The sequence below is a fragment of the Apaloderma vittatum genome, unplaced genomic scaffold (genome assembly GCF_000703405.1).
Source record: "Apaloderma vittatum isolate BGI_N311 unplaced genomic scaffold, ASM70340v1 scaffold17727, whole genome shotgun sequence".
NCBI classification, from domain to species: Eukaryota; Metazoa; Chordata; class Aves; order Trogoniformes; family Trogonidae; genus Apaloderma; species Apaloderma vittatum.
Window position 1 is genome coordinate 1 of NW_009725903.1, and position 21,598 is coordinate 21,598.

The window sequence follows — 21,598 nt, forward strand, 5'->3', positions numbered from 1 at the left end:
TATATAATAATATAATTAATATATTTATTTATACACAAATATAAATATGTCCCGAACTTCATTTTAATAGTAAGAAATAGGTGCTTACAGAATCATGGAATCATCTAGGTTGAAAAATACCTTTAGGATCATCGAGTGCAATTTACGTAATTCTGAGGTAAATGTCTGAAAAGGTATTATGGATTGCAACTAAAATTGTCCCTTGATTGTAAAAACCTGGAGTGACAGAGTCAGATGCATACTTTCCTCAGCGTTAATTTTACCTGGTAATTTTTGCAAGTGAAAAAGGTTTTAACAAGTAAGTAACCCAAAATTTTGGGGCATTCAAATTTATTAGCCTTTAAGAAAAAAAATTGAGTTATTCATGCCTTGTTATCAAAAGGGCAGGGGGAGAAGCTGAGGAATGAAAATAATGTGTTAGAAGACTTTTCAGCCCGAAAACCTTCAGCTGTAATTCTCAGCGAAGAAAAGACTTGAAAATAGTCCAGGCATGAATTTCAGCTTGGCATGCTCTGAGATATCTCTTTGTTTGTTGTTTCCATAGCAATTGCGCTCCAAAGTCAACATATGTATAGCCTTCTTTAGTCAAAACTGGATATTTCATTTTAGATCATTGTGCTTTACATCTTCAGCAATATTGTTCTAAAAATGGAGAAACGGTCCGTGTCACATATTGGCTTATATATCTGGCAGCATGGAGCAGTTCTTTCCATTTGTGTTCACTGTTAGAAGGGAAGGTTACATAGCTCTTAATATTGCTTCTATTTCAGAAAGTTGTCTAGAAATATAATAAAGATTATGAAACAACTGTTACTGTCTTTGGCAACGCAATCAGCAACTCATTCAGGGCTGTTTTGATTTCTGTTTCTGTTAAGAAAGAGGAAAATGTTTCAGTGAAGCTGAATACAAACCAGTGCCATACTGGTGGGCAGCAAATGGCATCTTTGCTGGGTTCAAGGACTGCTCCAGCTTACTCTGAGGAGGTGAAGCATGGTTAGATAGATGTAAGGCTAAAAACCACCTTTCTTACATCTCATACTGCTTGAGGTGCTTGAATCTGAGCTGGCCATTTTGTATTTTCTTTGTAGTAATGGAGAGGAATTTGTGCTTTCTGAAAGTGATTCAGCTGGACCACCTTGGTCGGCTGATTTAGGGTAGAATGAATGCACTTGTGAGCTTCTGGCATTTCCTCTGAAGGAAGCCTACTGTTTGTAGCTGAGGTCTGGACAAATGAAGTTAGGGAGAACCACTTGGAATTTCTTTCATTCGTAGTTACTCATCTATCACATCTGCTATATTAAGCTCTGCATGTGATATGCACTGTTCCACTATTGGCAGGGAGCAGAGTAGCAAGTATCCCACAGCTTTAGAGCCACAAGTCAATATCTGTGTATTTAACCTATACATAAAAGAAGAAATAAAGATGCAATTCATCAACTGCCAAACACAAAGGACTTGAATACTTAAAATAAAAAAAATCCAGCACCAGCCACATCTCACCAAATTTTAGATATCTACAATGTAGATATTTTACAGCTGAGTAACCTAAACTCTCACGATAATAAATGGAAAGGAATAAGTGCTTCATGTAAACTATTTTAGGTAATTGCTTTGCTTTAGGATGAGGTAATTTACATCCTAAAATTTTCTGCTTCACAAAATCACAGAATCACGAAACAGTTGAGGTTGGAAGGGGCTCCTGGAGGTCATCTGCTCCAACCCCTCCACTCAAGTAGGACCACCTAGAGCCAGTAGCGCTGGACCATGTCCTCCACATAACTCCACAATCTCCCTGGGCAACTTGTGCCAGTGCTCAGTCACCCTTACATTAAAAAACTGTTTCCTGAAGTTTCACAGGAATCTGTGTTTCAGTCTGTGCTTACTGCTTCTCATCCAGGCTCCATTCTCCATTGAAAAGAATCTGGCTCCATATTCTCTGCACCCTCCTTGCAGGTATTTATGTACATTGATGAAATCCTCCCCAAGCCTTCTTTTCTCCATACTTAGTAGTTCCAGATCACTCAGTCCTTCCTCATAGGAGAGAGGCTCCAGTCCCTTAGTCATCTTCTCAGCCCTTTGACAAACTCTCTCCAGTATGTCCATGTCTCTCTTGTAACGAGGAGCCCAGAAGTGGACACAGTTGTCTCAGTGTGACCTCACCAGTGCTGAGTGGAAGGGAAGAATCCTTCAGCAACTTCTCTCTCCAGTAGCTTCTCTCCTGTAAATCAGTTCAGAGAAGTAGCTCAGATTCAGGTAGTTATATTTGCTTAGAAGATTTCAACATATAAGGTGGGCTTTCCACTGACAACAGTGAGGTTTATCTGTAACCTTGGGAGGTATTTTCTTCATCATAGTTTAATCCATCAGTGAAGGCAAGTGCTTTTCCTGTACCTAAGACAAAGATAATTTATTGAATGAATAAGGAGAAAGACATACTTGCTGGAAATGTTGAAAGTTCAAATATGGCATGAACTTTTTTTAACTCTCAAGCTAAACAAAGTGAGGAGATAGAGAAACGAGATAATCAGTTCTCTTCTGCTTTATCTTCATGAAAATTAGTTTTTTATTTGTTTTAAGTTTTGCCACAAATTCTCATACACATTAAAAATAGACTTTTTGTGGCCTCTGTACAGGCTGCTTTATCTCTCTCAACCTCATTTACTTTACCTGTGACTAAAGGCAAAATGCTTTATTATATGTAATACCAATACATTGAGTATTTGAGTTCTCTAGGTGACATAAAGTATTAAGACAGTTTGAAAATGAGGCATGCCTAGAAATCAGTTGATGATTACTAGCTTTTCTTTGTCCTGTCCACGTAAGTAGGTCTATTAATAATGTAGTTAATACAAACTGTGGCCAAAAATGAAAGAATTTGAGTTACCGAGATTCAGTAGATACTCACTGCAATGGACTCGGAGTGTGTTGTACACTACTAGGCACATTTCATGAATCAAACATATACTGTTCCTGCGAGTTTTTTAATTACTACAAATTAACAAGAATTAACTTTGTCCCAATTCCACCACAGTTAATCAGAGTGTTTTAGAGGTGTAAACTGATTTGACATTGGAGTGAAAGGGCTAGCAGAGCTCAACCCCAAATTACTAAGCATGCCATAGTAATCAAGAGGTCATTGCCTGCATTAGGGAAAAGGTCAGATTATAGAGGCTTTATTTCCACTTTAGTCTTTAAAATGAAGGAGCTGTGAGGTTTTCTCCATGGCATTGACCTTTTCTAGTAGCAATTTTACAACCTAAGTAAGTGATACCGATCATGAAGAAAGCAGCTGCACTGAGAGTGAGGGAGCCGTGCTGTCACCTCACAGCTGTTACTGCTTACCTCCCAGGGGTGGGAGCTTGCATGTTGCATGGGACATGTTTAGTGAAAAGAAGGCTATGTCCCTTTACTCCCCTAATAACCCATATCAAGAAGCCTACATGCTGCAGAACTGACATGCTTCTTTGAATAGTTGAATTCTATCCATTAATCTTCTAACATACAAGGCATATGAGAAGGAAAAAAAATCAAGAAATAAAAAGTAATCTATAAAAGTAGCTCCCCTGCAAAGCACCAGTTACCCGAATGGTAAAACTGAAGTCTAACATTTTTCAAGTACTGAAAGATAAAACAGAAGCTTTGCCCCCATGAAATGAAGACATTCTGAAAAGTAGAGCAGAACTGACACTTACTTCTAGTTCCAGGAGATCCCAAAATATCAGACCTAGAAAACATGAGACATCACTCCGTACAGAAAAGCTACAGGCAAATGTTTTTAGGAATTTTTGAGCATTGTATCTTTTCCATGGGGGAATCTGATATCAGCTCATGGCAATGAGGCAGTGTTTGCTTTAAAGCACGATGTGCAAGATAATCATAAATCACTCAAAATGTAGACTGCTCTAGAGAGAACTCATACAAAAGGGGTTGAAGTCTAACCCTCTCTTCATTGCTATTTGCTCATTTTGGGTTTAAGGGGAAATTAAGACTAACTGTATGCACATTGTCAGTAATTTTCATACTATGACCCACTTTCAGTACTCCTCTCATGCTGTCCTCACAGCTCCTTAGTGATGAAGCCATTTTTGGTATGCTGGCAGGCATGTACTATCAAGATGAACACTATTTTTCTGCATTTTCCACATGTTTAAAAGCATTTTACCTAACGTTACACATGGCTTTGTTGTGAGTGGAAGACCAAGTTCAAAATAAACTGGGCTATATTTAATACTAGATCACATTAAAATTGACTAACGTAAACAAGGCTGCTTCTAGCAAATCCTTTTCCATGTCTCACACTGAATTTATTTTAAAAGTGTAGTAATTCATTAGTGCCTGTGTGTCAGTCAAAATCTCTCTAAATGTTCAGCTTTGCATTAGTGCAAACCACTAAATATTCAATGTCACTGAAATAATATTCTTTTGCTATAAAACGCCACTTTGTATGAGCTTGTTTCCCTTAACCAGTCAGCAAAAACACACACAAGACAGCATCCATGTATTTATAATGTAGATAACATTTTTCTTGTAGGGAGATAGGCACATTGTGCTTACTGCATCTAGAGATGAGCGAGTGGGTGATAAAGAGATCCTGGCATAAGCATGAAGGTTTTTAGTATTTTTATGTGCTCTTTATAAGGAATGGTATAAAGTTCCCTCTGGGAATTCACTTTGAAGTCTTTGTTTCTCCCACCTCCCAAGTAATCTGACAAATCACTGCTCTCAGAACTCAGTCAGTCCTTCACACTTTCTGAAATTAGTCTTTCCCCTCAGGACTTCCAACATTTTACTGGATTTGTTTTTTTCTGAGGAAACTATACTTCCACAAAAAGATTTTAGTGAAAAAAAATTGCTTAGGCTAAGTCCATTTCATGTGACTAGGAGTAATTTAAGGTTAATTTAAACATTTTAGTCACAAGAATCTCTTGCACATATGTCAGAAATACTAAATTAGTTTCTTCCTTTAAATAGTAATAATAAATTTTATATACATAATGTGTAAATATACATATAACCTATGACATATACAATAATAATCCTCTTTAATTCGTCTTACTGCTCTGTACAACCTCATAATTTGCTTTTCAAGCTACTTATTTTTAGTATCTTCTACATGTATGTCCTCTAGCTTGGGGACAAGAAAGGACTTCTAGAAGCATAATTGGGCATTCATTTTTTCCAGGTGTCTTTCTAGGTATATGAGCTCCCCCATGACAAATGATGCACAGACAATATTTACAGTATCCATGTAAATAACCTTGAAGAAATTTATTTTGTTGGACCCAATTTTTTTTTAAACCTAACTCTTTGCTTTTTGTTCTGAGAAGTTGAAAACATGCTTATTTTTTAACTTGCAAAATAAACCTCAAATCTTTTTTCATTCTCTTTTTTAATTACTCTGGGGTTCTTGCTGTCAAATAGCAAGAAAATACTTGGTGTAATATTTGCACACTCTGCAGTAAAGACCGGGGACTGCCTGGTGACCTCAGTGGTGAACATGTCACCGGATGCAGTGGAGAAATATTTAATTTGCTTTTGTCGCAGGAATGGTCAAACCAAAGGATAGTGCTGTCCAGTATTCTACTCCCACAACAGAGCAGTCAGATGCACTGTGGGTCAAGGAACAGAATACATCTGTAGAGGTATTTTCCTGGAGTGATCTCCCACCCTCAAGCAATTTAGTGTTTAGACACTTCTGGAGCCGGAGATGGTGTGCTCATACTCAACAGGCCTTGGCAATTTTTTCTTCCTGAATTTGTTTGGTCAGTTTTTGAACTTGTAAAAATTTTCAGCCACAAGGGGACTAAGAACTTAACTATGACTCCTAGGAAGAAGAATCTCTTTTTGATTGTTTCAAATATACTTATCCTAATGGCAAAAAAAAATAAGGAGAAAATTAATTTGTAATACACGTTTTCTGTGTTACTCAAAACTGTCAGCTATTGTCAGAAACATTGCACATTACTTTGGAAGAATTTTTTCCCCATTTTCCCAGATGCTTAATATCTTATCAAGACATTTTGTTCTTCATTTAGAGAGTTTGCAGCGTGAGAAACTGAGTTTCCTATCCACTATTTGCATTGAAGTGAAATTGAATGTCAAGGTCTTATTTATATATTTATTTAGCTGTGGATTAATTAGTGAAGCTCTACATAGAAAGCTAAATTCAGTACAATTTTATTCTTCATTACAGTCATTATTTGGAAGATGGGGAGAATCAGAGACCATATCTAATATTTGAGTCTTTTGTGTAGCTGGGCCTTTGACTATTGTCAGACAGTTATGGAAGGTTAATAAGATTTTTTGAATTCTAAACAATGTAAGTCTTTTTCTCTTATCTTTCACATACTGTAGAGAGGTTTAAATTAATAGAAATGTGAGTGTAGCTATTATAATTGCCTACTTTATTATCTGCGTTTTCTCCCTGCAATGATCGGGGACTGAAGAACCTCAACATTTCCCCTCTGTAGAGCAGGGGAAGCAGAGGGAAGACACGTGTCGTTCTCCCGTAGGCACTCTGGACGTGCAGGTCATCTCTTTCTTGCCCATTGCAGAATGAGAGGCCTTTGCTTGAAAATCTTGTAACAATAACCAGATATGCAGGCTGCAGAGTGGGAGATTAGGGAAACATTTGCTTTCCACAACTGTCCTTCTCCCATTGTGTCTCATGGAAAAAGTCTGTATATTGAAGTCTATGGCAGCCTGGTTTTATCTGATTTGCTCCTTCTACCAGAGTTACCAAGATAAGGGGGTTTCAGTCAAAGCAAAAGCTGCAGACCTGAAGAAACCATTAGCGTTAAAAAGTCATGATGTTTAAGGGGTTCTCCGAGGTATCTGATAGTCTGGCCAGCCAAGCTGCTTTTCAAACCCAAAGGAGCTAAAGCTTCCTGCGGCTTAGGACAGTATTAAAAGTAAAAAGTCTGAATGCAAAATAAAAAGTCTGAATGATTAATTTCTTCTATACTTATTTATTTTCCAGTAGAACTAGAAACATATAATCACATTTTTGGTACCTTCTTAATTTCAAAATATTTCCTATACATACATGAAAATGTCAGCTATTTTTTCCTGTTCACAGTTTTGATTCACCTCCACAAATCTCAGGGATACAGTTTAGAACAATTGCAGCATTCTCCCCACCATTTTTACATGTTTAAATAATTCTCGGTAGTATTTTAAAAAGACAAATTTATGGTCAAAATAATATGTGCTTAAACTTAGAAGAAAAATATTCATGTGAACTGCTTATCTGATCCATGTGTCCCCCTTCTATCTACATGCAAAAGCAAGGTTTCATGGAAGCCCAGCTGCTCTCTGCTCGGAAGAGGTTGTATGAGGGTCCCAGCTGTCTGACTACACATACCTGCCCAAATTAATTCTCCCATTCCTTTTCCAAACTACTTTTTGACACTGCAAAGCCATGTTTGCCTTACCACCAAGAGCTGCTCAGATCCGCTCTGTCCTAAACGTCACTTTCATGCTTTTAATACATTATTTGTTCATCTGTTTTCCAAAGCGTGCGCACAAAGACAAAACCAACAGGCAGCTACTAAGAGTTTTTATTTTTCTTCTGTATCTCTGTGGAGCTGGATAAATGGAGCAGGATAAGTCTGCAAAAACGGCTTGGAGGCACTTAACGGTTGTTCCTGAAGAGGATCCAAGCACAGTAGGCAGCCCAGGAGGAAGGCTCCCTTCCAGACAACCTGCAGAGAGTTAAGTTAATCAGAGAAGACTCCTCTGAGGAGGAAGATTAAAGATTTTTAACTGCAAGAGTAAGACTCTGAAGCTCATTGAGACACAGCTGTGATGTATCTGCCACAGGGCAAAGGATTTGCAGCTTTACAGTAAAGGTGAGTCAGTTCAGGAGACCTCCAATGGCACAAAGACTGGCCTTGCCTCTCCCCTTGTTGTTTCCACTGTTAGTTTTGCCTGAGTTAGAGTGCTTGTCTGACCTTTCAGCAGGCCAGTTCCCCTCAGAAAATAAGCAGAAAATTAACCCAGTAAAAAATGCGAATAGTTTCCTTGTAGGCTGCTGAAAAACTTCCTCTGCTTTCAGCCACAGCAAGCTCTTAGATGACACAGGTATTTCCTAACCGGCACACTATTATCCATCCAGCTAAACCTGTGCCCTGGCCTGCTATCAAGGCCAAATTCCCATATGAGCCACACAGCAGCAAAAAAAAAAAAAGTTTAATACTTTTCCTCTGAAAGCTGATTGGAAAGCATTCAGACTCACTTACCAAAATTTCCACTCTGCCCAGCACGCTCCCAAAAACCAGAAGCCAGGCTGCCTTTCAGCAAAGAGCTGAAACCAGAGGTGAAGTGTCAACAGAGTACAGCAAAACTGTAGAAAATACTGCTTCAGTATCCCTTTAGATGCTGTCCTGTCGTAAAGACTGACAGATATCAGGTAAGTTTTGTGTTGCCTAAAGCAAAAACCCAATCATATAGATTGACAGGTTAGTAACAACTTTCATACTATCTCCAGTGTACAACAGGGGAAAACTGGTTTTTGCCTCGTTGCTCTTTCTGTGCTTTTATTGATCTCACAGCTTCAGCACCCCTTCTCCCTTTCTTTGGACTGCAGATCTATGAATTTTTTTCTTCCTCCTAGATATTCTCCATAAAATTTAGCCTAGGCTTCCACGCCAGTTTGAATATATCTTTTCTGGTGCACTGTCTCTAGCGCTTCCAGGATCAGATAAAAAATAACATGGCCACTTAATAAAAACACCGATCCAGTAACACTCCCTGGTTCAATGTTTTTAAAATGAATTAACTTCGTGCCAGCAGGCTGTGTGACCGATCAAATATCATCTGTCCACACCTTTATGTTTTTTGCTTGACCATATATTCCGCCTCTTTGCATGAACTGTAAAATCCACAAACCAATAGCACTGCCCTTGTGTTCTCTGATTGATTCAACAGCATCGAGACTGGAGATTCATGCATGGACCAGTCACATCAGAAAGGAGGCTGCTCTGTTAATGCAAAGATTGCACTTCATAACTGTGATAACAACGTGAGCCTGGGAAACCAACTACACTTGTGAATTCTTTCTGCAAGAGTTCAAGGCTAAGGCTGTCTAGGGTGACAGGAGTGTTTTAAATTGCTGCATATAAGCCAAGTTTAGCTGAACATTGCAATGAATTACAAATTAGGGGCCCAATATCACACTCATGGCTGAATATGCCCACGGTTATATCTATCAGACCATCAGCTGAGCAGACTGCATATTAGGTATGCTGGTCTCAAGTTAAAAGTTGGTTACAACATTCAGAATCATTTCTGATACTAGATTTGTTCTCCTTTCATACGCTTAAAATGTTTAAGCCTTGTCTTCAAAATCATACCAAAAGGTATGGAGGTCTTTGTCTTAGGCTAAAAATGTGTGGGAATTTCTAGTTTGCTTCTTAGTAAAGAGCTTTGATTAGTAGGAGTGAACTTAATGAAATTCTTACTTTCTAAATGGAAACTCGATTTTTTCTTCTACCTAAGGATAAAAAGTTGATGACAAATAGAAATTGAATATTTACCTTCTTGTGTAATGTTTGAATGCCTAACTGCTTCATGTCTCTTAATGATAAGCTGGACTCTTCTTAAGAAAACTTCCCCTCTCCATTTATCAGTAACGAGGAGACTGAGTTTTAATTCTGTTTTTGACCACAATATAGTACCTATGACGTGTGTCATTGTCCTACTTCTCCTGGGGGCCAGGAGCCAGCTTTGGCTCATTGGTAGAACACTGAGGAGTCTGGTAGCTCCATCTGGCACATGGGCCATGGGGCAAGGGATAACAACGATGCTTTGTCCTTCTGCTACACAAAATGCGAGCTCAGCAGGAGCTCAGGAAACATCTGAAACCAGATGCCTTGTTCAGTGTGTGAGGATGCTGATGCTGAACAGCAAGTAACAGGTAAGGATCAGAGAGCACAATCTGAGCCTACTGGTTTGTGCAACTGAATTTCCTAGCTGGTTAATAGAATACCTTTCATCTATCAGTGATCTCCCATTATCAAAAGGTTCTTACACTTATCCATCTCAAATTATTATGTCTGGGTTTTTTTTTTTTCTCTTTTTCTCTTGACAGCTTTCCTTTCCACTGGAATTGAGTGGCACCAACTTCTTCTATCCAGTCTTTGTTTCTTCCCAGTTTCACACTTGACTTTTAGATTAAATACACTTAGAAATTATTTTCCAATGACAGGACAAGGGGCAATGGGTACAAGCTGGAACATAGGAGGTTCCACAAAAACATCAGGAAAATCTTTTTCACTATGAGGGTGACAGAGCATTGGCACAAGCTGCCCAGAGAGGTTGTGGAGTCTCCTTCTCTGGAGACATTCAAAACCCGCCTGGGTACAATCCTATGTGATGTGCCCCAGGCAATCCTGCTTTAGGCAGGGGAATGATTGGACTGGATGCCCTCTAGAAGTCTCTTCTAACTCTGACAATTCTGTGACTCTATGATGATCTTTTGAAGATCAGCCCAGACAGATCTGAGGACACCAAGAGCTATTTTTATGAGGTAGCATGAGCCCCCATTCAAAGCCACTGTTTTTAATTCGGATTCTTCCTTTTCATTGTCCACAACCACATCAAAAACCGTAGGCCGTTTCTATATGAAGTTTCATTTAGCATTGCAACATAGTGCTGAAAATGTGATCCTAATGCTGCAAGCAAGCTGGCACATGAACTTCCGGATGACATCTAACTACCCTCTGTCTGGGGGCTTTCCTTCCAGTAACTATTGACATATTGACAGTAACTATTGACAGTAACTATTGACATATTGCACTTAAGGATCCTGTAATGAAAACACAAGTTAGGTTTTAAATACTGTCGTTATTCTGGTACTTGACTAGACCAAACCCAATAATTTAAGTGATCCAACGGCAAACTTTGAGGTGTAGTTAAGATTTAGGGACATGAGGAGGAGCCCCAAGCTACTTTGTTTTGAAGGTCATCTCTACAAGATCCAACTGCTAAGTGATTCCTGGTCATTTGTATTTTGGAATCAAGTAAAGTTAGTTATGGCCACCAAACCTCTGTCTTTCAAGTTCTTGGATGAAGAAAATTGTGTGCCTTAGCCAGACTATGGTCCAGCTAGCATTTGTGTAAAACAAAATAGTAAGTCCTGACCCACACTCAAAAGCGGGGACCCAGGTGTGAGAAATGGGTCTCTCAGAGCATATGGCAAGATGATGCCTACCCACTGGCAGAATTCAGGGGAGAGAGTTCTCAGTCAAAAAGACTGATTTCAACTCATGCACAAACTTCATGCAGATATGATGGCTTTGTTAGGTGAACAACAAAATTAAGACTGAGGTGTTAAAGCACAAGAGAGATGGAAAGTCCCATGAGGTTTTTTAGTGAAGAGAGAATTTTGCCCAGATGTAGTACATAAGGTGCAATTGTCTCATGTTTTGGAGACTGCACAGGCATGCATGGGAATAGGAACACTTATTTTCTTACTTGTTTAATATGTATGGCATTTGATAAATGGAACATTTGATTTCCCAACTACTGTCTGAATCATGGACAGTTATCAAGACAGGAATCTCCTCAATAATAGTTCAAGAAGGGCATGTGCTGCTCCTCGGTCTCATTCCTCATTCAGAGTTTCTCATTCATAGTGTTTCACAGGGGATTCCTCTGTTAACCAGCCACTTCAGAAACTTGTCATATGACAACTGTCGAGGCTCAGATTCTTATTTTTTAACACTGTATACAATATCGTATTTGAATATAAAAATAAGATATTGAAAGTATTTATGTGCGTGACTGTCTGCCTAAATATCTATTTAAGGGCTTTTCTGGTTTGCTCTGAGTTTCTCCTTCAAGCCTTTCCCCCATTCCTGTAGCTTTTCAATGAAAATCAAAAAAATAAATAAAAAATGTTATCCTCAGAGATGGATCTCTGCTCATGTATAGTAGTTCAACACTAACCTCCATGGAAGGAATGGTAAACAAAATAAATTACAAAGCTTTCCCAAACAGACAGGCACAGAGAAAATAAAATAAATCAAACAAGTAACATTCCTACAATGAAATATATTTTACAAGCCTAACGCGGAAACCAGGGGAATCAGTCAAACAGTAATAAACATCAGCTTGTTCTTTGAAATATTTTTTTTAAAAGCAGCTCCTTTTCCTTTGCCCTTCTTGCTCCAGGCTCCCCCATCACAGACTCCCTGGCAGCGGGACTTGGGGATAATCTCTTGGAATACCTGAGGCGTAGAAACCAACAGGATTAAAGCACCTCGTGCTCCTCAGCACAGTCATGTGATGACCTGCTGATCCCAGCAAAAGGCAATGTTTCCCAGCAAAGTTCTCACTCTGTTTGCCTCTACATTGTTCCTGCCCTGCTGAGATTCTCCCTAAGCATAAGGAAATAATTCATAAGGCTTTTAGTAAAATAATAAAACCAACAAAACGGCTCATAGTAGTAACAGTAGTAGCTGAAGAAAACCGTGGATAATTCATGTCCATTCTGCCTAGTAGTAAAATATCAGCTGTCCCTTTGCTCCAAGGGGCAACTTCGAGGAATATATAACTTCTAGTGCCACCATGCAGTGTTGTTAGCTCTAATCAGGCTAATGTATAAGAAAGGTGGGTGGTCTGCAGGCTGCCCAGTAACATATTGGGAAATGAATATGGGTATAATGTTTGAAAACTGTTTGATGGGAGAAAAACAAGATTCGAAATTTGTTTTCCAGGTACAGAGAGAGCTGCTTAAAGTGGTTTCTAAAAGGTTATTGGCAGATTGCTTGTATTACCCAGGAAACTGCAGAGAAGATTTGGGAGCAGATTTTGGTGTGTCACTAGCTATCAAAGCACTGTGAATTCCAGGGGGACAAAAACTTAATTTTTTTCTGAAAAGTTTATCAGTTCCCTTGGGAAGTTACTTTGCCCTATGCAGTTTACAATGAAACATAAAATGCTAGGCCAACCTGTTCTGTTTCTACCCTATGTTCACACTTAATCTGACCACATTTTACGTCTGCTTCCTCTTAAAAAAAAATAGTCTGCCCCCAAATTGTTTATTTTCTCATTTTTTGGTTCAATGTGCTTATTTAACTGATCAGATTCTTCTGGGTCTCTTTTTAAACAACCATTTCATTTAAGACACATAATCAGACAAGGAATTTGAAGAGCCGATAGTTGCTTCTGTGGCCAAATTTTAATTTTACTTCCTCTCTAATTGCCAGAAGAAAGTAATCATGTGCTAGGCAGAAGATGAAAGTTTATAATAAATGCCTGTATTTTCAAATCTGCAGGAGATGGGGGGGAAAAAGTCACTTGGCTTTCACCCAGAACATGTGATAATCGGATTAACCCTGAAGTCTATTTTGTCTGTAAATGCATCCAGTGTAGGAATGGGGAAGGACATTGGGGGGTTCAGCGTAGCGGAAGTCAGCAGTGAAGCATTCCTGGTGGAGGGGTGGAATTTCTTTTACACTCAGGACTTTGGAGAGGTCGGAGAGAGCACTCCATGCACTGAAGCGTAACGCCGCTGCTCTCCCGCTGCTCTGTGAGGATGTCACTGTTTGCCATGGGGTTTCTGCTAGTCCTCCTTCAGCCTTCCACCGGGCAGTTTCCCAGAGCCTGTGCGAACAGGCAGAGCTTGCTGAGGAAGGAGTGCTGTCCCCCTTGGGATGGAGATGGGTCCCCCTGCGGGGAGCTTTCCGGCAGAGGGTCCTGCCAGAACATCCTTCTCTCTCTGGCACCGCTGGGACCACAGTTCCCTTTCTCAGGAGTGGATGACAGAGAGGACTGGCCCTCTGTATTTTACAACCGGACGTGTAGATGTGAAGGCAACTTCATAGGATTCAACTGTGGAGAATGCAGGTTTGGTTTCTCAGGCGTCAATTGCACTGAAAGAAGACTGAGAACAAGAAGAAACATTTTCCAGCTCACTACCAGTGAGAAAGACAAATTTCTTGCCTACCTCAACTTGGCAAAGAACACCCTTAGCCAGGACTATGTTATTGCTACTGGCACGTATACTCAGATGAACAATGGCTCCAACCCCATGTTCGGAAACATCAATGTATATGACCTCTTTGTGTGGATGCATTATTATGCTTCTCGAGACACACTCTTAGGTGGGTCCAGTGTGTGGCGGGACATTGATTTTGCCCATGAAGCCCCTGGGTTTTTGCCTTGGCATCGGGTCTTTCTGCTGATGTGGGAACGTCAGATCCAGAAGATAACAGGTGATGAGAACTTCACCATCCCTTACTGGGACTGGCGAGATGCAGAGGACTGTACAATCTGCACTGATGAATACATGGGTGGCAGACATCCCACCAACCCTAATTTACTCAGCCCAGCATCATTTTTCTCCTCATGGCAGGTAAGGACAGTCCAAGGGTAAGGGGAAGGGAAAGGCTGATTGTGCCAGAATTATCTTACCTGACTTTAGGCACTTCGATGAGGTGCACAAGCCCGGACCTTAGCCACGTTGCATTCCCTTAGAAGTTCCTGGAGAGAAAGTAAGCTCTACCAGAGAGTAAATCAGATTTGATATGGATCTAATCTTCATTAGAGCAGTTCACTTTTCTCTTTATCTCTTCTGTCTCTGACTGTAGAACTTAGGCTGCTTGATTAAGAACCTAAAGTTAAGGTGGAAGAAGGAAAGTTACACCTTCGTGCCCAGATATCACCTTAAGCAGGCTAAGCAGGCTTGAGGCTGTTGAAGCAGTCAGGTGAGAAAAAAACTAAGATTTATGTACACAAATTCCTAGCACACAATCGTTGTGAGACAGTTGGTGACTGAATGTTGGAAACAGAAGTAAAGAATTTTCAGAGGCCCTGTCTCCCAGTGCATTCTTCCAAGAGCTTAAAACTATCGAATTAGGCTTATCTGCTTTCAAATTAAAAGCAAACAAAGAAAATAAATCTTTAGCATGTAGAAGAACCAGCTGTGTAATCCACATTAGTAGTTCAAAAGGTATATAAGAATAATCTCTGTAACTCAAAGGAACTGAGAAGTAAACTGAATAGCTGTTCCTATCGCTTAAAAGCACTACAAATTAAACCAAGGTAAATTTACATATTTACATAGGTGATATGTTCTCATCTAGATGAACTATACTGTGCTTCTCTAACACTGACTGCTTCTAGAAGATTTTTTGTCTCTTGCTCATTACTGCCACATCGCCTAAAATAGAGTGACAAAGTCTATTGGCTTTCATAGACACAATTCATCATGACGATAGCAACAGTCCCTTCTGGCACTCAAGTCTATGATTATGTTGGTGTAAATCCATCTTTGTTCTATTTATTTCTGTAGCAACAGCCTAAACAAAGGTTGGGCATTTTTAGTGATTTAATGGAAAGTGAAAGAGACACAAGCTTCAGCAGCTGTCTGATATTCTGACATTACAAACCAGCAACTAACAAGGCTGGTTATATTGTATTTAATTTTGATTTGTGTCCTCACAAAAATGTAGGCTGTGTATATACCTGTAAATTCCAACATTCTCATATAATGTAACAGACCTATTTTAGGACACTCTCTGACATATGTTTTGTCTATATTTATTAGTTCTCTCTCAAAAAGGTTTTCATGGACCATTCCCAGGAGAACGCTTGCATATAGCCACCCGGTTTGGGAGTCTAAGATGATTTTTCTGGCTTAGACATGGATTATTTCACGTCATTTGGCCTCGGTATCCAGAAAATTTCCTGGCAACATTTAATTCACCGATGTAGGCATCGTCATAAAACAGATATAACTACAAGTGTGTATTTTCATCCCATTTTCTGAGATTCTGCTTATTTCTAACAGTATGAATCTGAATGAACTCTACTAACTTAGGTAGACTGCATTACTAGAATGGAGAGGATCTGATGCTGCTCTGCAGTGAGCTGAAGAGTTATGTGAAAATGGTGTAACTGTTAAATTGGATTAAGTGAAATTAGAATTGCACTGGTTACATTTGTCAAGTGGAGTTATCAATACAATATATTAGGTGAGATAACCAAAGTAGTAGGAGGCAGGTAGTATAAAGGAATCAGCAAGTTGCTAGCAGAACTTTCTAAAAGACCTGGAGGGATCAGATAGTTATATTTAGCTCATTTTTTCAAAAGTACTATTAGTCATACCTAGATTCTTAAAATTTTTCCATCCGGAGTCTTTATAAGCAGTGATTAATATATTTGAGAAACAGTCAGGTTTATAACATGTCATTTAAGGTCATTTGACACAAATATATTCTGAAAATAGACTTTTTTTTTAACAAAGCAATTTCCTCTAACAGATATTATAATTTCAGTAGGTGCAAAAATAAAAACTGTGCTTTGTTTTAAACAGTGTCAGTGTTTGTATGCAAAAACATCTAATTCCTTTACTGAAGTTTTCCATCTAATTTCTGAAAATGGATGCCTATCACTTGTATTTTTCAGCCTTCTGTAAATGTTATGCTTTTATCAAAATTTCCAAAATAGGACTCAGTAGCTTTCCTGTCAAGGGGTTTTATTCCCCTGTAATGTTTTATATCCATGTGTATCTCTGTTGTTTTATCTAGAGAAAGAGATTGAGCATTTCCAGTCAGTGAGTTTGGGGTGAAGATACAATACAAAGTGACAATTCTTTATTAGCCGTGAAACCAAATTTAAATAATCGCTTGTGATGAAGTAATGGTCAAAACAGTTCCTTGAAGTATCACAAAGTAAGAGATCAGTATCGCACTCCAGGAAATCAAAAGGGAACAAACAGACACTGGTCTACTGCAGAATACACCGATTATCTAAGCTCTGCAGCTAAACAGAAAAAGGGAAAAAAAAAAAAAAAGATGATCCACAAATGTGAAGGAATTTAGGCTTTTAATAAGCGTTCAGAATAAAAAGAAGGCAAGAGAAATCTTTTGAATATCACAGCTATAATACAGTGCCCTTTTCAGAATTTGAAGTCTCTTTCCAAAGCATAACAAAACAATGCCTGCTATGTTCAGAAATGGTTATAGATTTATTAAAAAAAGGTAAAGTGCCTATTTGCAGTCCAACATCTCTCTTTTTTTTTTAGTCCTAAAGAAAGGAGAAAATACTTTGTTCCATTGAGAAGTTGCCATGGCAACGTGGATACCCATGAATACATTCTGAAATTCTTGCTTTTGCCTTACTTTTTCTTCAGCATACTGCGGTTACCACTTAGCTCAGTGAATTATCTATCCACCTTTTTCTCATGTTTATCATCTAAGTAGCACTTCTGATTCCTGCCTCTGTTTTTACCAGCAAGACTGTCAGTAATCTTTAGTAGTTTTATTTCTTTGCTTGGTTCATGTTTTAGGGTAGGTGGGAAGGATTTTTTCATGTTTTCAGTTATTTGGTTGTGATGATTCAAGTGTTGCATTCAGAATTAGGACCATGTAACATCTACTAATGCTTTACCAAATTTTCCAATTCCATGTCGACTTAAAGGAAAGCTATACGGGAAATGGAGGTCTTCCTTGACATTTTGAGGTTTTTTTTGGTTTAGTGCCCATTTTTATATTTATTCAAGATAATGGATTGGCTAAAAAATAACTGTTATGGCTCACTCAAATGGTACTAGGTGAAATTCTGCTCTCCTCTGCGCCAGAATGAATTTGGAGAAATAACTGAAGTCAGTGGAGTGAAGTTACAAAGGTGTAAAAAGCAGAATCTTCCTACTGGTAGTTAACATTAGAATTTGGGGATCCCCATAGTGTGCTAGACAGGTGAAGAAGAAAATAGAATGGAAAAATGTAAGTAAGTCCTGGTTTAGGTTTGCATTGCGGCAAGCAGGCTACAACATCAACTTTAGCCCCTGGTATTTTGTTTATCCTGAAAGAAGACTGACTTGAGAGAATTGTATAATGTAGAGAGCTGTCTTCTTTCAGATGTGCTGGTATAAGCCTGCATCCAACTCTTTTTTGCAAGCACCGAGAATTTCCCTTGGCACTTCATTCTGTATGACCCTGCAGAACCACTTACACAAACACAAAACTACTAGAAAAGGGAAACAGGTTAGACAAATAGAAAATGGATATAATGCTCCTGAACTAACAATGGCAGTACTTTATATCCATTACCAGAAAATATATCCTCATAAGAAATACAAAATTTAGCTATTCAGGCACACTTATTTATTTCTAAACAGAGTTTATCAGGGAGATGTATTACTAGCTGAATAGTCTGAGGGGATCATTTGAAACACAATTTTAAGTATACCTCTAAAAAAGTGTAGGAAATTTTCAAAAATACAAATGCCAGAAGCCATACTTCTTGGTTCTTAAATCAGCTGAAGTCTTACATACATGTGCTTGTTGGACACTTGAGTATCTTATAAATTCAATTATTTTTTATTACATCTTAATAAGTTTTGGTGCCAGCTGCAGGCTGGTAAATTAATAAACAACAGCTCAAATTGAGTAAGTAACCGAAAAATAAGAGTTTATCAAGATTGGTCTCCTTATGATATGGTTACATGGATTATAAATTTGAAACTTTTCCTGTTACAAAGAGATATCTTCTCATGCCACATCTCAATTCCACAGCCTGAGGGAATTGGGATGTGTACACACCAGGAACAGCCACTTGGGTACTCTCAGTCCCTTTATGTCACTATAATCCCAAAGTAATTCTCCTTCTTCCGTGGGATCACAAGTGGGTGGCAGCAGAATTTGGCCGTTGTTTCTTGGCTATTCTCTAGTATATAGCCATGCTTGCTCAGGAGCGCAGTGTAAAAACTAAACCTCTTCAGAGGTTTATATATTAACAGATAAAAATTGTTTTTTGTTAATAATTCACCAGTAAAATAAGCCAACTGTAGAGATGGATGTCTTTGTGCAGATGTACATAGACATAGAGGTAGCAATGCTAACAGTGTGGCTTGGAGACAGCCAGAGAGCAGGGCATCACAGTCTGCCAAACCAGAAAGTGTTAATGAATGTTTCAGCAATAATTGATAACAGAGCTTCCTATTCTGTCCTACACCCTAGCACCATTTTGAGGTGCTGAATGAGGTATAAGTTAACCCCCAGTTCTGAGCTGCCTCTGAAAAAAAGAGATGAAACCCAGCCAGCTTTTACTGAAGGATGAGAAAATACCTTCAAGGCCCTGGGTTTGTTTCAGTCTCTCACTTCATTTTTGTCTCATCTCCTTTTAGCTTGAGTTTCACAGCTTCTCCAGTTAATGCATGCACTGTACAGGTCAGAAGGATAATTAATGACCTTATTCTTGCACAAAGATGTAAATCTTAGAATTTCTTTGAAGTTTTGCTTTCCAAATTTTCTTCTTTTCATTCAGTCCTCTATATTTTACCTTTCCATTCCTACTAATATTCAGAAGTACATGAAGAACCAGATACAAATATACACAGCCTCTTAAAAAAAAATCTGTCTGCTATAGATACAGCACTTTGTAACATTCCACCTATAGAAACAAGCTCCCAAAGTACAATTTGTTTTGTTACTGGTTGTTTGAGGATTTCTCTGCTTTTTCCCAGTTTCATGAGTAAATGGCTTCTGGATGTCACTTTAACAAGGATTAGATTATGCCTAATGTTACCTAAAAAAAGTAAAAATTAAACCACTTTACAATTGCCAAATGTTTTAAATCCAATGTGCGGGCTGTACTTTAATACCATTCCTGAGCAAGGATGTGAGAGTAAGTGGGGAAAGACAGAGAAAGGCAACGAATCAGTTCAAAATTCCTTTGGCCACAGATTGGGACATAAGGCTCCAGTTCAGGAGTCTAGACTTCATGTAGGACAGAGACAAGGGGCTGTGTCATGAAGTGCCCACATCACACCCTTGGGAGCTCCAGGATGGACACCACAGACAAGCAAGTCATGTGGCTGCTCTGCCTGTAGTCTGAAGTGGTTCCCTTAAATTATATTAACCTGGAGCATAACACTATGAAAAGATGCTGATATTGTTTCTGGATGGGGGCAGACTCCTGCTTGGTGAGGTCAGAAGAGAAGCGGAACAAGTGACCAGATCTAAAGGAAGCAGAGTTGCAGCTTAACCCTAAGAGTGGCTGTCCTTCCCCAGCAAACCAAGGCACTTCAGACCACTTGGTAAGTGAGTAGGTATTTCAGAACTGTAGAAGACTATTCATCATCTCTTCCCAGGTGTTCAGGTGTATAATACACATATTACATGTCCCGATGAGCATAGATAATAAATCCAAAGCAACCGTAAAGAATTTGTCACCAAAACCTGCAAAGCTTTAAATTTAAAAATAGCAGACAAAGGACTAAATGCTGCTGAAGGCTCCTGTAATGTAATTCACTTTTTTTAGGTGCAAGAGGCTGGCCTGTACAAGCAGTTGCAAACTAAAAGACAAAAGGGTTTCCCATCCCGAAAAAAAGGTGTGAGACAGCAGCAACGCTTCTGCACATCTACAGCCTGTTTTCTAAGAAATGCTACAATTGCTGTGCTAAAGATCTCAACTGCAGTGAACAGAGGGATTTTTTTCTTTTGTTGTGTGTTACGTGGCTGCGTATTCTGGACTGCCATCTACTGGCATTTGCTCTGCTAACTACTTACATAATCTTTTCCTCAGAGTATCTTCCTAACAATTTTCCTGGAGCCAGTGAATTTACACATAAAGGAAAACAGGCACTCTGTGCAGTTTGAATATGAAACTTCATCTAGGGTGAACTGAGAAATTTGGTCAGGACTATTCTGAACGTGAACAAAAAAATCATGTGTTAAACTAACATGTTTGTAGCAGAAAGTCCTGCTGCTGAATGAAAAGAAGGCAATGATGTGACCCATTTTGTGTGTGCTTTATGCAGATTATATCCAGAACGAACCATTTAACTGACCTATGTTCTGTTGCCACTTACACATCACATGACTGATTAAATGGCAAATTATAGTTTCAAGATAGACCCATAATTTATATTAACTAAGTTAAACCTTTCTAGAAAAGCATACAGACTAATTTTATGGCCAGACTTTAATTTTCAGTTCAGAACAAATAGCAGGTCACAAATGAACATTTTTATTCCTGGTGTTTATATATTGTTTCTTGACCATGTGCTACCACATCTTCTAACATCTGGCCTCTAGGATGGATTTGGTTAGAAAGGCAGTACACAGAGACATAAATGGGGAAAAAAATAACACTCTAACCATTTATGAGCCTCATAACAATAACATTAAATTCCACTGAAATGAATAAATAGAATGAAGGGGAAATGTTTCTTTGTTTAAATGTGTTTGAGCTCATGCTTGAAGCCTCCCTGTCTGAATATCCGAAAAGGCAGTCTTGAAAGGTGGCATGTGATTCCTTTTTCAGACACAATGGGGATATATATCCAGGGCAGTAGGGGTGAGATGAAAAGACAGGAGATGACAGCGCAGAGAAGCCAGAAGACATAGACCTAGATAAGGCCCATAGGAAACAGAGATAAACAGAAAATCCACATGCCTGTAGTTTCTAAGCTGAGTGCTCTACCTGGGTTGAGCTCCACCAGCCAAGACACGCTTGCCTTCTTCACTAGTGCACTTCTAGGGACACAGGTCTGTGCATGATTTATAAACAAAGACATTAGTAGAGCATCTTCCTCAGCCTGAGTCATCTTCCTGTTTTCCTTCTAAGGGCAATAAACTCTCTCAGT

The 21,598-nt window shown here is 38.9% G+C and overlaps 1 protein-coding gene across 1 annotated transcript in view; it reads left to right on the forward strand.

Moving 5' to 3' along the window:
- Positions 1 to 13,442: 13,442 nt before the first annotated feature.
- Positions 13,443 to 21,598, forward strand: part of TYR (tyrosinase) — a 51,076-nt gene continuing 42,920 nt past the window's right edge. Inside the window, exon 1 of the mRNA XM_009873098.1 lies at positions 13,443 to 14,359. Coding sequence (XP_009871400.1) covers positions 13,541 to 14,359 — 819 coding nt within the window. The 5' untranslated portion in view covers positions 13,443 to 13,540. The remainder of the gene's footprint in view (positions 14,360 to 21,598) is intronic.